Source organism: Engystomops pustulosus, chromosome 3 (genome assembly GCF_040894005.1).
Source record: "Engystomops pustulosus chromosome 3, aEngPut4.maternal, whole genome shotgun sequence".
In the NCBI taxonomy this organism is placed as follows: domain Eukaryota; kingdom Metazoa; phylum Chordata; class Amphibia; order Anura; family Leptodactylidae; genus Engystomops; species Engystomops pustulosus.
This window is the reverse complement of record NC_092413.1, coordinates 57,751,505-57,767,500: the sequence shown is the minus strand read 5'-3', so window position 1 is coordinate 57,767,500 and position 15,996 is coordinate 57,751,505. Positions and strand designations below refer to the sequence as shown.

The following is a 15,996-nucleotide window of genomic DNA, read 5'->3' as shown; positions in this document are numbered from 1 at the left end:
CCCTCTGGGCTTCTTTTTGCAAATCTTTATTTCAGGCGATCCTGGCGTGTAAAGAATAAAGACGACCAGCATCGTAATCGTTATGCAGAGGACAATAGGTGAACATGTGTAATTTTATTGTACTTTAATGGTTGATTTCCTTTTAAGGTTTTTTTTTCAGATTTTGGACATTGTGAGAACATTGTGGCTCTTGGACCAGAAAAGGCTGTGCGACCTTTATTAAGCCCTGTTAATCTGTTTTTTTGTCTTTGGTAATAGCCCATGTACACACACATTTCATTTACAATAACATTTGGGAATGCATTAAAGTAAACAATTTATAGAGGAAACCAAGCATAAAATTCTATAACTACAGTTATCTGATGGATAGATAGCAATTTTATAGATAATTTGTTTTATAATGAGTTTTTTTGTAAATAACACAGAATAATTGAGCTATTGAGAGTATACGGAAATTCCTTTGTGAAGCATATTTAGCATTAGTTTTTCCTTCCAACCTAAGACATGGCTGATGCTGTCATCCTTTAACAAATGCCTGCTTTCTACAAACTCTTATATATTATTGACACCTATAAATCAGTGAGCATCTTCGGGTCTACAGTGTTGACACTGTACTTGCAGGTCAATTGTGCAACATCTCATGTTGAACGATATTGAGCTATTTTGGTAGTCATTGATAACCACCCATACTGTATATCACTGTTTACTCCAGCTTATCTCCAGGTTGAATTTAATGTGAGGTCGAGTAGTTTGTTTCCATTAAATCTATAGCAGGGCTTTACTTTTTAGCTCATGAATGGCTTCTTCAACCTAATAAAGAAATGTGGTGACATTATCTAGTCAAAGCTGCCATACATGGTAGATTAATAGCAGGACCAACCAACTAATGTGTACAAGACATTCTCGACACTCCTTAGACACCAGTTGAATTTCATCATACCCAATCCTTTTAATCTAAATTTAAAAGTCCCTAGAGGTTTCTCATTCCCCTTTAATCGTGCCAAGTGCGCATGGAGGGATTGTGTTTACAGAAGGATTTGGAAGAGATAGCTGTTGGACTAATGAACATATAACGTGGAGATGGCTTGGGGGAAGACCTGGAGCATGCCATAATGTTAAGAAAATGTGCTTTTAACCAGCAAAGTGCCATTGGATAATTTCGCTATTGTAAACTTGAGGGGGTTTCCTATACTTATCGAGGCAGGCTGGCCAAAAAAAAGTAAGTAGTCTTGTCCTGCACTAGCTCCTGGTTCTTGCATAGTGCTGGCGCTTCCAGTCTTCATCCCATTCAGACTGGAATCAATGGCCCGAGTAGGGTAACTTGGAAGCAGACTTTCCAATTGAAACCGCATCTTATATGTGGTCTGGAAGTCAGTTTCTTTGTTCATTCCTTTAATTCTTATGAGAGCCTATGTAAGTCTTAAACTAATGAAGTGGCCAGGAACTAGGTTTGGCCGTTATAAAATGACCTGTTACTTGGCCACATAATGTAGAGGTCAAGAGTGTTCTCATTTACTTTAAAGGAAATCTACTTGCATAGATCCAGGCACCATGACTGTGGTAATCTTACTTGTTATTTGTTTTCTATGGTCTTCTTCAGTACTACTGTTGTTGTCACTGTGCCAGTGGCAATGAAGTTATGTTATGCCAATACCGATCATGGGTGTTACTGGGCAAAATAGAAGTTTAAACAGTGATGGGTTGCTATCCAGGCTATCTGCCAAAACCGTCATTGGCTCCTATAGTTTGGAATTAGGTTACTTAGTGTTTTTGGAAAGTGCAATGTGGAATTTTCCACTATAACATTTCTCAGATCACAGATCACATTTTGATTGGGAATGTGATGGTGCAGATTCCTTTAGCAGACATACATACATAGACAGTGCTCTTTATATATTACATAAGATGTCCACATAGGCAGGTGATCCTACAATATATCAACAGAAGTCTTTGGCATGTCGTCTTGTAAGTTATAAAAACATTACATGTGTTTATTTAAGTATAAAATACATATTTACATTTTTTCATCCACAAATCAAACATAGCAGTCCAAACTATGAAAAACATGAGCAAATTAAGATGCACATTTTTACAGAGTGTCAAAGTAAAACTTTCTCTCTACGCTATATCCCAAATTTTTGCTTTATCTTCTTTACAGAGACTTGGAGAAAGATGGGCAGCAGTTTGCCGTTGGACTGAGGAGAATTGGAGTAAGTTACAAGGAATCCTTATCCCATGGCAGAAACTCTTAGAAGAACAGGTAAAGTTAAGAGTTTTTTTTAAATATGTATATCTCAGCACTAACCTGATCCCGATAGCTATGTAAAGTACATAAATGGTGGAACAGTGGATGTGCTATCGGTTTTATACAGGCGCCTTACTGTACAAGTATGAACAAAATTGTTCAAAATTGTATTAGGATGAACAATAAAAACCATAGTCTTACTTTTTATTTTTGTTTTTTATGTATATATTATGTTTGTATAATTGATCTCTCTTAGAATGATATACACCACTTTTTGATTCAGACGACTATGCCTTGTTTTTAGATATAATAAATAAATCTATTTTGTGTTTGAAAATCCATTTAGGTATACGGTGTGAATTAGTGCTAGGTCTCAATATTCCAAAGAAGTGAAAAGCATAGAATTTGTGTAACTAAGGTTTTTTAAATTTTCCACCAAGTGTTCCATCTACAGTATGTATATAAATACATACAAGAATTGTTTAGGTGTAAATGTACATTTACAAATCATTTTATAAATCATGTGTATAGCACTCAAAAATCTTTTTGCTTCTGAAATTTATATATAAAGCCTTATTACATTGAGTATCAATGAGGATATATATGTGTATATATATTATTTATTTTATTGGTTGACCTTGGAACTTATGATTTGACTTCAAGTTAGTATATTGACTAATTTGTGGGACCATTCTAATAGAACAAGCTGTATCAGTTGGAGACAAAGTGCACTAGTCTTGAGCTCCAAACGCTCTTAAAGAATGATAATTAGGTCAGTCATTTTCACCTTTTAAGAACAGTGTTTAGGGGGAAGCCGGGAAACTACTAAATCACCTTCTGTTTAATACAGCACCAAAATGTAGAATTTAGAACATCCCCTTGTGTAAGCATATCAGCAAAACAATCTGTATGATGATAGATGATTTCTTGATCCTAATATAGAAATCAATGAATACTGCATGTAAATTAAGTTATTGGGAATGTCAGTTCTGATCATCCCCTGTACAGCTATTTTAGCAGCCATAGTTATTGCTGTTATTAGTAATATTTCTAAAAACTTATTTTTTTCAAATTTCAATGTTTTTTTTTTTTTTTTAACTTCACTTTTTAACTTAATGGCCAAAATGTGGTGACGGCTTTTATATTTTCTGCATCTGCTTATCATCTGTTTATACAGAGTCCATTTACCTTCACACTGTCTACTCAGGACCTATGTTCCGTCCACATTATCACTGCCCATTAGAACAAGTGAAACTAAAAATAAATGCAATGACAGACAGTAAAATTACAATGCAGAATTGGGTGGAATACAGTTTTTATAGCCATATACCATCTAATATTGATTTAGAAAAAATAAACTTATAATGGAGATTGCCCTTTTGTGCTATGCCCTAATTATATGCTCCTACTCAGCTCGTCTATATTGAAAGCTTTATTGGATAAGAGAGGATTTAACTTTTGACTGAAAAGTTTTTTATTAAAAAAAAGTTTGGAAAAAAAAGTAAAGGAAATATACCATCAAAATCAGGCATGGTTAACCAGGAGCTTTAACTCGTAGACCCAGGCACTGTGACTGTGATAATCCTATATTTGTTATCCATGTCTGTTATTCATTCCTCTTTACTAAAATAAACCTTTAAAATTATGTTAATTAGGCAGAAGGGTTCTGTGGGGCCTTCCCAGAGTCCCTCCGTGCTGTAGCTTCACAGGCTGTTATACTGTGCATGAGCACTTCCACTCTCTCACTTTGTGAGATTACAGCAGGCAGAGGAAGGGGGAAGCCCTGAGGGAGCAGGGTGGAGTGGTAGAACTGCTCCTACACAGTGTTACAGCCTGTGAAGCTACACCAGGGGGAGCTCTGATAAGGCCCCCAGATCACTTGTGTTCTATCGCCATAACTTTAAAAGCTATGGTTAACAAATGGCCATGGATAACAAATATAAGAAGATGACCACAGTCATGGTGCCTGGATCTTTCAGTAAGTGTCCCTGGTTTATCATGATTTATTTTGATGGTAGATTTCCTTTAACTATGTAACTGTTTATATTTCATATTTCCTTCATGATACCATACTTTACACTGCAGCACTGTATTCTGAGAGAGGTTTCTCGTTCACCTCTGAGTAAGCTCTACTGGAAGTCCGTACATGCAATACTGAATATTACAAAAGAAATTACAAAAATAGCTCAGTGGTTAGCACTACAGCCCTGCAGCGCTGGGGTCCTATTCAGGTCAACATCTGCATAGAGTTTGTATGTTCTCTCCGTGTTTGCGTGAGTTTCCTCCGGTGTCCTCCCATACTCCAAAACATTCTGGTAGGTTGATTAGATTGTGAGCCCCATTGGAAACAGAAACTGATTTGGTAAGCTCTGTGTAGCATTGTATAATCTGTGTGCGCTATATAAATAAAGGAATTAGTATTATGAATTATTATTACAATACCATTGATGAAGGTGGAGCATCAGTAAACAGATCACCAAATTGCTTTATAATCTTGGTTTATTGATATTATGGCTTCAGAAAAGTAACCAGTGTCATGTTTTCTACCCCCAGAGCTTGTTCAAGGTGTGGCTAAGTGAGAAGGAAGAATCATTGAGTACAGTCCAGCGGAGCAACTTCAAAGACCAAGCTGAGCTCAGTGTGAATGTGAGGAAGTTGGCGGTGAGTGCAGTATTTTTGCTATGTGAAGAATCTAGTAACATCCACTTAGATAGGACAAGGGTAGACACATGCTTGAGGGAAGCGGGTCTGCACCATGAAAAAGTAGATTACTGTCTCTGTGTGCATGCTTTCCTGTCATTCATTGCCATTCATTTCCTTTGACTCTGCAAAGATTGAAAGTAAACACTCAGCATTGTGTTTCTTTATCCTATTTAATGACATTTTACCTGTCGGTGCACACAGGCAAAACACTGTTGAAAAGGGAAAATATCATGTGCTTGAAATAGCAATAATCCTGTATTGACAAAACATTATGTGCTTGTAAAATTAAACCAACCATGTTGTTTGTATTTTTTATTAGTTTTTACTCCTCTTTTTCCATTAACTAGTGATTGCTTGCGGTTTTAGACAATACTACCCAAGCTTTGTAGCCCCTTTAATGGGGTTGTGTTAGGACAGACATTGTTGACCTATAGCTGGGAATGTTATCCCCTCTTAATGATAAAATATTAATTCTGAGAATCTTGAAAATGGTAAGAACATATCAAGAAAGAACTATTTTCCTTCTCTATTAGCTGTATCTACCATATTGTCTTCTGTATCCCTTGAAGGGGTTTGCCCATGAAAGAAAGTTTAACGACCTCCTCAATTTTACTCAGTTTTATTGTTAATCTAAAAGAGGTGTGGCCGTACATTGGCAGGGCGGGTGCTGTACGGGCTCAGATACCCCCCAACTATATAGTGTGAAGAATAAAGCCCAAGCATTCCTTTAATGCAAACAGAATTTTATTATTTCGACCTAGTGGCTTTTGTCATAACCGGGATATCTAGATGAGTAGGGAAAGTCGTGGTGGGTAATGATGTACTGCTGTACAAACGAATAGGGTCATTTTTCAAAATTCTAAATGATCTCCTTTTCAAACAAATAGTTTTACCACCCAAATTAGTTAAGTGTAACATTTGCCATATGTCTGCTTTATAGTTTCATCATTTTTTAAATGTCTGGATATATTATTTTGACGTCATGCAGCTTACAAATCGAGCAGCGCTTTTACAGATTTTCAAAGGGATTTCACAGTTGACTTTTTGGGGGATCATTTTTGTTTTAAAAGAGCTTTGAAATATATAATATTAGAAAACTTCTATATATAAATCCATTTTTAAACCTCCACCCACCAAAATTTTAACCAAGACTGTTAACCCTTTGATAACTTCGTAATAGCTAACTAAAACAAAATGGAGATGAAATCTAAAATGCTCTAATTTTGTCAGTAATACACTCATTTACCCCTGAAATTTACGCATTCACAAAAAGATAAAAGGAGAAAACCCATCTTAAAATTTGTTATGCAATTTCTCCCGATTATGGAGACATCCCACATGTGAACGTTACTTGTTGTATGGATACACAGCGGGATGCAGAACGGAAGGAGGGCCGTGCAGCAGTTTTTCCCTATAGCAGTGATGGCCAACCTATGGCACGGGTGCCAGAAGTGGCACTCTGAGCCCTTTCTGTGGGCACCCAGGCTGCTGCCCCAAGACAGAATTCATCAGACAGGACTTGAATCTTCCTGCAGTCCCAGACAACTTGAGATGGTGCTCTCAATGCTCTTTTAAGGCAACACATCTTTGACTGATTGGAACTGCAGGCCAGATTATCTTTTAAGGTCTCCTTGCTGGCCCCATGATTCTTCCAGAGAGACCCTGGAGAGAGGCTACAATGATGTCTGAATTTCCCTCCTGCTTTTAACTATATTGGCGTACTCAGGGGGGCGATACCATTGAATGTTGTGGAGTTACAGGGAGCAATAATGTACCGTTTAAATTGTCATGTTGGCACTTTAGGGTAAATACCTTATATACTCGAGTATAAGCCTAGTTTTTCAACACAAAATTTAAGCTCAAAAACCCTAACTCGGCTTATACTCGAGTCAACTAAAAAAATAAAGTCAAAACTCACCTTTCTGACATCATCTGACATCATAGGTCCTCTTCTGTCTGAGACAGAAGAGGATCTATGGGGGACGTCAGAAAGATGAGTACAGTGTTATTTTTTTCCTACTGCAGGGGCTGGGCAGGCTGTATGCTACAGGGGCTGGGCAGGCTGTAGGCTACAGGGGCTGGGCAGGCTGTAGGCTACAGGGGCTGGGCAGGCTGTAGGCTACAGGGGCTGGGCAGGCTGTAGGCTACAGGGGCTGGGCAGGCTGTAGGCTACAGGGGCTGGGCAGGCTGTAGGCTACAGGGGCTGGCAGACTATATACTGGGAGGCTGTAACCAGTGCATTTCCCACCCTCGGCTTATACTCGAGTCAATAGGTTTTCCCAGTTTTTTTGTGTTGAAATTAGGGGTTTCGGCTTATACTCGGGTCGGCTTATACTTGAGTATATACGGTAAGTGGGATTTGGTTGTAGTTTGGCCACCCAGTCTCTAAAAGGTTCACCATCACTGCCCAATAGGATGTAACTGTTTTTTGTAAGATAAATGAAATATTTGTTTTAATGTTTATGTGGCCATGTAAGGGCTTATTTTATGTAAGACGAGATACTATTTTTATTTATATTATTATGGGGTGGTGATTCCCTATGAAAATGTTTTACCTTTTTTGTGTGGGTGGCAAAAGGAAAAACATAAATTTTTGTGCTAACCTTTTTTTTTTCCTGCTATATAGCCTACTAAACATGTTACCTTTTATTATATGGGTCAGTACGATTATAGCGATACCAATTACTATATTTTATTTTACGTTTTTCAAATTTTGCAGAAGAAAACATAATGGGGCACATTTACCAAGAACAGAAAAGAAATGTTTAGCTGCACTGTGCAGCTTTTCTGTTTTAGTAGCATTCATCTTTACTGTTTCTATAAGATTCCATCTAGATTTCCACAAAGATTATGATTGTATCTCCATTATATGGCAGTTACCTATTTTTTATAACGGGTATTGTGTTTGTTCATTGCGGCCATCTGGTACATTTTTGGTAGGCACATATATATTTTTACGCTGTATGTACAAAGTACTTACATTTGTGTTTTGTAGTTTTTTTCCCTTAAAGGTACATACATCTAAAGTAAATTAGTTGACCCAAACTCAAGTACACATGCTTACTTGGCTCACCATATGTCAGCTGCTATCCTACACCTCTGATGATTTCACTCTCCACTTATCTTTGGAGTTAACTTACAGCAGCAAGATCTTCCCTAGTAGCTCTGAGATAACTGCAAATTATTGTCCTATGGTAGCATTTGCTGCCGTTCCAGCTCTTCTATTTTGGCTGTATGTGTTTTCTGTGGACAGGTCACCGCTGTACAAGGCAATGACCACTCATATCACTCATGAGGTCAATCCACAAGTAGCACAAAGCTCCACAACAGAACCACTGGAACAGGAGCACCAGTTACTGGAGTACCTTTGAGTACCTGGGTATTTAAGAAATGTATTTTTGAGTCGGCCAACCCTTGAAAATACTTCTAAACTTTGTTTTAGAGTTTAAAAGAAGAACTGGGAATGAAGCGACAAACATTCGACCATTTACATGAGTTAGGCCAGGAAGTTGTTCTTCTTATTGGCAATGGGAAAGCAGCTCAAAAACTAAAAAGTGATATGGAAGATCTTGCTCAGAGATGGGACGGCTTGGTGCATCGCTTGGAAGACTACACTAATCAGGTGATTGCAGTTTGAGAAGTTACCATTTATGTTTTACATTCAATGTTCTTCTTAGGATAAGTGCAAACCAACCAAATAGATTTATCCTATTATCTAAATTTCTTTTTTAAAATTTTATGTCATGTAATTTTTTTAGTTCAGCATTAATTAAATAACCCCAGTCACCTTGTTTACAATACTTCACTATCCACACTGGTATCGGTATCTCTATGGATGTTGTACTGTAGTAACCAGTCACTGGTTTTAGTTATGTCCATGGTGTTGAGACCACGAATACAGAGAGTGGTAGGGACTGGTAAGTGTGGGAATAGGAACAAGAGGTTATCATAACAAATCATTTTTATCTATTTTGTTTTCAGACAATTTTCCTCCTTGAGGATGAAAGAATGTTTTACCCTATGATGTCCATAACATGGCCTCTGGAAAGGGTTGTCCTGTGCTAGTCAGAACAAACCCATTTAGTAACACTTTACGCTTAAAATGAACCTATAATAACATTTTGTTTATATTCTCTAGGTCACAGAGTCAGTCAGCAGTTTTGGCATGACGCAAGTTACCAGGAAAGTTATTACGGAGACTGTGACTGTGAAAGAGCATAGTAGTGTTCACATAATGAAACAAGAGCTTGCTCCTCCACCTCCACCTAAGAAACGCCAACTATACCTTGACGATGAGGAAAAGACAAAGTATGTGATTTTAAGTTTACATTTTTTTTTTTGTAGCATTTATTGTTACAATCCCATTTTTGACTAGAGCCAAGGAAGTGTACAAGGAAGTCTGTACAAGCAAAGGGAAAGATATCCTGTAGATATCATCCCTTTTGGATTTGAACTAATGGTCCCTGTGATGACCACTGACTAACCATGCAACTCTTATATGTTGACAAAGCTGCAACAGTTCAGGAGAATTAATTTTTTCTGTTATTTCCACTTTTACTGATTTCACAGATTCACAGCAGACTTTTTTTTTATTGCAAGGCCGATTGGATTTGACTATGAAAATAGAACTTGTGTATTTCCATTTTTTGCTCCTAGTAAATCTTTGGGTTTCCCTTGAAATTGTCCAATGTGTGCATAGTGTATTTGTCTGATGAAAATAAACTGCTCCTATACACTGGTTCTGGCCTTTTTTGGCCAACCATAACTCAAAAAATAAACACAAGGACCATGGCAGGTTTTTTTTTGCTGAAAGTATTGTTTACCAATATGTAATTAGAAACTACATATGCACTTTGCGTAGGCTGCTGGTTGGCCATCATGGTCTCACATGTTGATGGTGGTAAAGTTAGACTATAAATGTTTTTAATAATCAATGTAGAAATATGGGACCTGTTTACATATGTGTTTATGGCCCATTACAATTTACAGCTGTACAGTGTTAGTACTGTGTCTTCATACGCCTTAAATTTCACATAGGCATTGAGAGAAAGTTAAAAGGGGTTGGCCACTTCATGTCTTTTGTAAGTGTGGGGGACTAAAAGTTCTACACCGCTTACTTGATATGTAAAGTGAAGTTTCCTGTCTTTTACCTCATCAGTCAGACATTCCTGTCTATAAGATGGCCGCAGATGGAGGGTCATGTGATCTCAATTACCCTCTATTACCTTATTATAGTATTCATGAATATAAGATCGAGGTCCTGGAAGACCGATTGTTCACTCACAGAGATCACATGGCCTTCCATCTGCAGCCATTTTATGGACAGAAATGTCTTGCTGATGAGGTAAAAGACAGAAAGCTTCACTTTAAATATCAAGAAAGCAGAGCAGAACTTATAATAGATGTAAATTGCCTAATGTCCTCCCACACTTACACTCACCTTAAGAAAAAAAAGAGGTAAAGTGGCCAACCCCTTTAACATCTGCCATATTATAGAGCTGTTTACCAGTAGCAGTATCTTTTAGAGAATATTTCCAAAATCGTAGTGTGCCTATGGAACCCAATGCCTTAGAGCAGTGATGGCAAACCTTTTCGAGAACGAGTGCCCAAATTACAACAAAAACCCACGTATTTACTGCAAAGTGCCAACACAGCAATTTAAGCAGTAACTCCCTGTTCTACCACAAATTCAATAGATGAAGACCTCCATCAATAAACTGCCCATGCCCATACCTTGTTCTCACTCTATTTACAGTCCGAGGATGTGTTGCTTTGAAATAACGCTTTGAGAGTGGCATCGGGTGAATTCTATAAGTCATGTCTGGTGAACCCTGTGCTGGGGAAATGTGGCCTGGGTGCCCACAAAGAGTGCCCTGAGTGCCACCTCTGGCACCCTCGCCATAGGTTCGCCAACACTGCCTTAGAGGGTCTTAGTGTGTCACTGTACAGACTCTGTTCACTGATCCTTTACTGAGACAGGGTTTTACCATCAACTCCAATCTCCAATTGCGACATTGTACATTTCATCCTATTTAAAGTTTCTTGTACCAGTTTTTTTAATCCAAAAAGTTTTTAAAAATGTTTTAAATCTCTGTAACGAATGACCTCCATTTTTTGTATTTCTCAGGTTCGACAGAGAATCTGCTGAGCTGTTGAATTGGATGATTAAATCCAGGTCTAGGATTCTGTCAGCGGAGATCAGTAACTATAGAAAGATTAGAGAGACCTCAGACATAAAAGACATGCTAAAGGTAAAAGGAGAAGTGGGAAGGAAACAGCCATGAATAAAGGCTTTGTCTGTCATACACTTTGTAGCAGCCGGAGGTATAATCTATAATCTGACCATCCAGCACATTAATAATCACATGCCCTTAGATCAAAGTGGACATTGGCTATCATTTTATCATAGGGGCTGTTATAAAAATATTGTCTGTCAGTATAAATATTAATAAGTCATTTTTATGAAAAAGATAGTAAAATTAATGAAAATAATTTTGTATCATATTAATGGATTTAACTGGCTAAATACCACCTGCTGTATACAGGCAGTCCCCTTCTTAAGGAAACCCCTAGTTAAAGTTGTCTTTGTGCTGTGATCTTTGGTGAAGCTCTCTGGATGCTGTTACTTTACTGCTGCAGTGAAACAATTGATAATCCTTGGTCCCATTACAGCAGTGGAGTGTACAATTATAAAATATACAGTTACAACTTACATGCAAATTCAACTTAAGTACAAACCCAAGGAACCTGTACCAGCTGCTTGTGGGGGACTACCCAAGTAGAATATTTTCTGCCTATTGGACTTCTAAAAATAGAAAGAGCAAGAATTTCAATTTCAATTTGAATGTATTATAAGTGATGCCTTTCATCTACTTTGTCAAGAAATTATAGAAACAGAAATCTTTAAAGTTAACAGATGCTTTACTTTATCAACATGAACCATAATGACTATAATGGGGTCCAGTCTGTAACCATCTGTAACCATTGTAGCATTTAACCGGGTTTTTTACACTGTGATTTTAGACGGAATCTGTAATGGAGACTTGTAACAGAATCTCTTTTGTGGATATGAATATAGCCATGGCCAAAACGTTGTCAGTTTGTGACTGCTCTATAACATACCTCCTCTAGATAGACGCCACATTCATCATGGCAGATTTTCTTTGATAGTTTGAACATGAATGTTTATAACTGAATGAGCTGTGTGATTAGACAACTAGAAAATAAAAAATGTGTTATCTATGTTTTATCTAGACTCTTGAGAAAGAGAGGGCTGCCAGAGCACCACAATATCAGGAACTTGTTGCTGCAGGTCAACATTTATTGGAGCTGTGCAAGCAAGGTATGATCACTTCATATATACAGCTTTGTATTTGAGCAAGTTTTGGTACAAGTGATTGGTATACAGGATTTCTTTCATTAAATATGTAAAATGTGATTAGATTATAGCAGAAAAAGGCAAAACAAAGTAGCCATAACTCAAATGGCCAGGGTTAAATTAGGTTATCTTGCCCAAATCTAAATGCCAACAAATCAAATGTATCCCCCTTCCACAGGTGAGGACCAGTTCACATCTGTGTCCTTGGGTCCGTTATAGAAAAGCATTACGCAAAGTAAATGCAAAATGTCTTCCACACATTCTTTTCCCCATTGAGTTCAATCTACAGAAGTGTAACCCCCATTTCCCTTACGTCCCCATGACGGCCCACCTGGAGGATGACCCCTTGACCTCTGTAGGAACAGGAAGCAGAGAAGTTAAAAGGCCCCACCCCGGCATCCATACTCCAGTGTCTTCCTGTCCCTACACAGGGCAGGGAGCAGAGATAGATCTCTCCTCACAGGCCTCCTCCAGGGGGGCAGTGGGGGGAGCACAAGTCTGCAGGCACGGGCCGACCCTTACCTGCCAGTTCCTGGACCTCGCCTCGGCGCATCGCGCGTCCTCCCTGGCTCCATATTGGGAACTGTTGTGCCGGCTCTACCCCCGACTCCGCGTAGCTCCAGGGTACCCGGAAGTCGGAGCACGCGTGGTGGCTCCGGTCACGTGCTCCGACGCATCATTGAAGTACTTCCGGTCGCACCGGAAGTGACGATTGAGTCACTGAATGGCCGAGCTGGATCACGTGCTGCGGCGCACGAATTACAGGGCTTCCGGTCGCGCCGGAAGTGACGTTTGGGGGCTCGGCGGCGCCAAAGATTTAAAAGTTTGGTCGCAGGTAGTCACTCTGACTCTGAGGTCTAGATCGCCTACCACTTCGCCGATAAGGTACTGTACACTAGGCTGATGTGTTAATGTACTTGATTCTGCATATATTGTACTGTTGTATGTGAATAAGCCCCCCTTACCTATGATTATAGGACCCATGGAAGTATCTATCTTTTCTAGCGAGGTCCTGGCCATGGAATCTTCTGTATCAGATCCCCAGTCTACAGGCCCTGTGAGTGCCCTATAGATTAAAGGGGCAGGGGCTCTATGCATATATATGTTATATCCCCTGTAAATACTAAGCTGTCACTTATCTCTTGGCAGGAGCCGAAAGAGAAAGTGAGGAGCAAAGATCCCTCTAAAGATGGGAAGAAATCAGCTTGTCGTAAATGCAACATGTGCAATACAAGGCTTAATTCTAATTATAAGAAACCAGTATGCAAGGAATGTTTAGATAACCTTCTAAAAGAAGAGCGAACAGGCTTTAGGGAAGAGATACGTGCTTTCATTAAAGGAGAAGTCCAATCTTCTGTAGCCTCCTCTATAGCCTCGCTTAGCCTTCCTGGGCCCCCACCCAAAAGGACCCTAATATGTGCCTCAGAATCAGACCCTGACTCAGAGGATAATTCCTCCTTTAAGGATTCTCTAGAATTGGAGCCGTCCACTTCTCTATCCGCTTCAAAAATGGAATCCAGATATCTGTTTTCCTCTGACGACTTAGACCAATTGCTTAAAGCCATTCGTGATACTCTAAAAATTGAAGAAGTGGAAGAAGCTAGATCCATTCAGGATGAGCTGTTTGGTATCCTTAGATCCCAGAAAAAGAGAGTGTTCCCCATCAACGATACTCTCAAACAACTCATTCAGGAAGAGTGGAGAGATCCTGAAAAGAGGATTTCTGTGTCTAAGGAATTCAGGAATCGTCTATTATTTGACGAAAGTGATACTAAATTCTGGAATTCACCTCCCAAGGTTGATGTCCAGGTAACAAAATTAACAAAGCGCACTGACCTGCCCTTTGAAGACTCTATCCAGCTAAAAGATCCTATGGATAGGAAAGCTGACTGTTTACTTAAGAAAGCTTGGGAGTCTGCAATGCTTAATCTAAAAGCTAATGTAGCCACTACCTCGGTTGCCCGTACAATGTACTTCTGGCTATCTGAGCTGGAGAATCACATTAGGGAAGGCACTCCCAGAGAACTCCTGTTAGAGACTCTTCCAACTTTAAAGTCGGCTACTGCCTTTATTGCTGATGCATCTGGTGAATCCGTCAGGTTCTCTGCAAAAGAAGGAGCATTGTCCATTGCAACTAGAAGAGCGCTATGGCTAAGGCAATGGTGTGGGGATTTCAGGTCAAAATCCAAACTTTGCAGCATTCCATTTGAGGGAGAATTTGTGTTTGGTCCGGAACTTGACTCTATTCTGGAGAAAGCGGCGGACAAAAAGAAAGGGTTTCCGGAGGTTAAAAACCACCCAGGAAACAGCCCTTTCAGGACTTTAGAGATCGAAAAAATTCATACAGAGGCAAAGGCAAGCAAGGGTGCTGGAGCCATCCGAAAGGAGGTAGAGGTAGAGGCTTCCTCCTCAGCTCCAGTAATTCAACCTCATTTGGGAGACAATGACGCCAGAGTGGGAGGAAGGTTACTAGGGTTCCTTGCACGATGGTCCCAGATCACATCCAACCCTTGGATTCTGGACATAATAAAGCAAGGGTACAAGCTAGAATTAACATCTCTTCCTCCCCACAAGTTTATCCTGACCAGGCTGGAGTCTCAAAAGTTGACTGCTTTAATTTTTCAGGAAGTCCAGAAACTCATTCAGATGGACGTAATTACACCTGTTCCAGAAGAAAAGTGGAAGGGCGGTCACTTCTCCCCCTTGTTTCTCATTCAAAAGCCAAATGGATCCCACAGGATGATTTGCAACCTCAAAGGTTTGAACCAGCATCTCTTGTACAGGAAGTTCAAGATGGAGTCAATAAAGTCTGCAGTAACACTGATCCATCCAGGAGCCTACATGTGCACGATAGACCTGAAGGATGCGTATTACCACGTCCCTATCTACCTTCCGTCTCAAAAGTTTCTGAGGTTCGCAATAGTCTCACCGCAGGGGAAGAAACTATGCTTCCAATACAGGTCTCTACCTTTCGGGATAGCATCAGCGCCAAGAGTATTTTCAAAAATCATCATAGAGGTCGTAGCCTTCTTAAGGACACATCAAATCCTGGTCGTTCCATATCTGGACGACTTACTCATAATAGCAAAAAATCAAGAAGAACTTATTCTACACCGAGACTTTACAATCCAAACGCTACAGAATCTGGGATGGATTATAAACTGGGAGAAGTTGGCCTTGCATCCAGATACTCAGATCCTTTTCCTGGGGACCCTCCTGGACTCTGTGAACCAGAAATCTTATCTTCCCAGAGAAAAGTCAGAACGCCTGGTAGGTCAGGTGAACATTTTTCTCCATCACCAGAGATGCTCGATAAGAGATGCTATGAAGCTCCTGGGGCAGTTAACATCTTGCATCCAGTGTGTCCAGTGGGCACAGAACCATACAAGAGTCCTACAAGGCTGGATACTGCAATCATGGGACAAAGATCCCCTACATCTGGACAATTACATCAGCATTACTCCGGCGGTCAAACAGTCTTTAGTGTGGTGGACCATTCCTACACACCTACAGAAGGGGGTTCCATGGCATCCTTGGCCACTATCTATAGTCCAGACAGATGCAAGTCAAAAGGGCTGGGGTGCGAACATAGCAGGGTCCTTCTTCCAGGGAAGTTGGCCCCCTCCTATCCAAAGAATGTCGTCCAACTATCGAGAACTAAGGGCAGTCC

General features: G+C 39.7%; 1 protein-coding gene across 7 annotated transcripts in view; it reads left to right on the top strand.

Moving 5' to 3' along the window:
- The window catches only part of UTRN (utrophin), a 457,412-nt gene that overhangs the window by 97,491 nt on the left and 343,925 nt on the right, over positions 1 to 15,996 (top strand). For all 7 annotated transcript variants that reach the window (XM_072140867.1, XM_072140861.1, XM_072140863.1 and 4 more), the window contains 6 exons: positions 2,159 to 2,260; positions 4,799 to 4,906; positions 8,391 to 8,570; positions 9,087 to 9,256; positions 11,076 to 11,199; positions 12,203 to 12,290. In XM_072140867.1, coding sequence (XP_071996968.1) covers positions 2,159 to 2,260; positions 4,799 to 4,906; positions 8,391 to 8,570; positions 9,087 to 9,256; positions 11,076 to 11,199; positions 12,203 to 12,290 — 772 coding nt within the window. The remainder of the gene's footprint in view (positions 1 to 2,158; positions 2,261 to 4,798; positions 4,907 to 8,390; positions 8,571 to 9,086; positions 9,257 to 11,075; positions 11,200 to 12,202; positions 12,291 to 15,996) is intronic.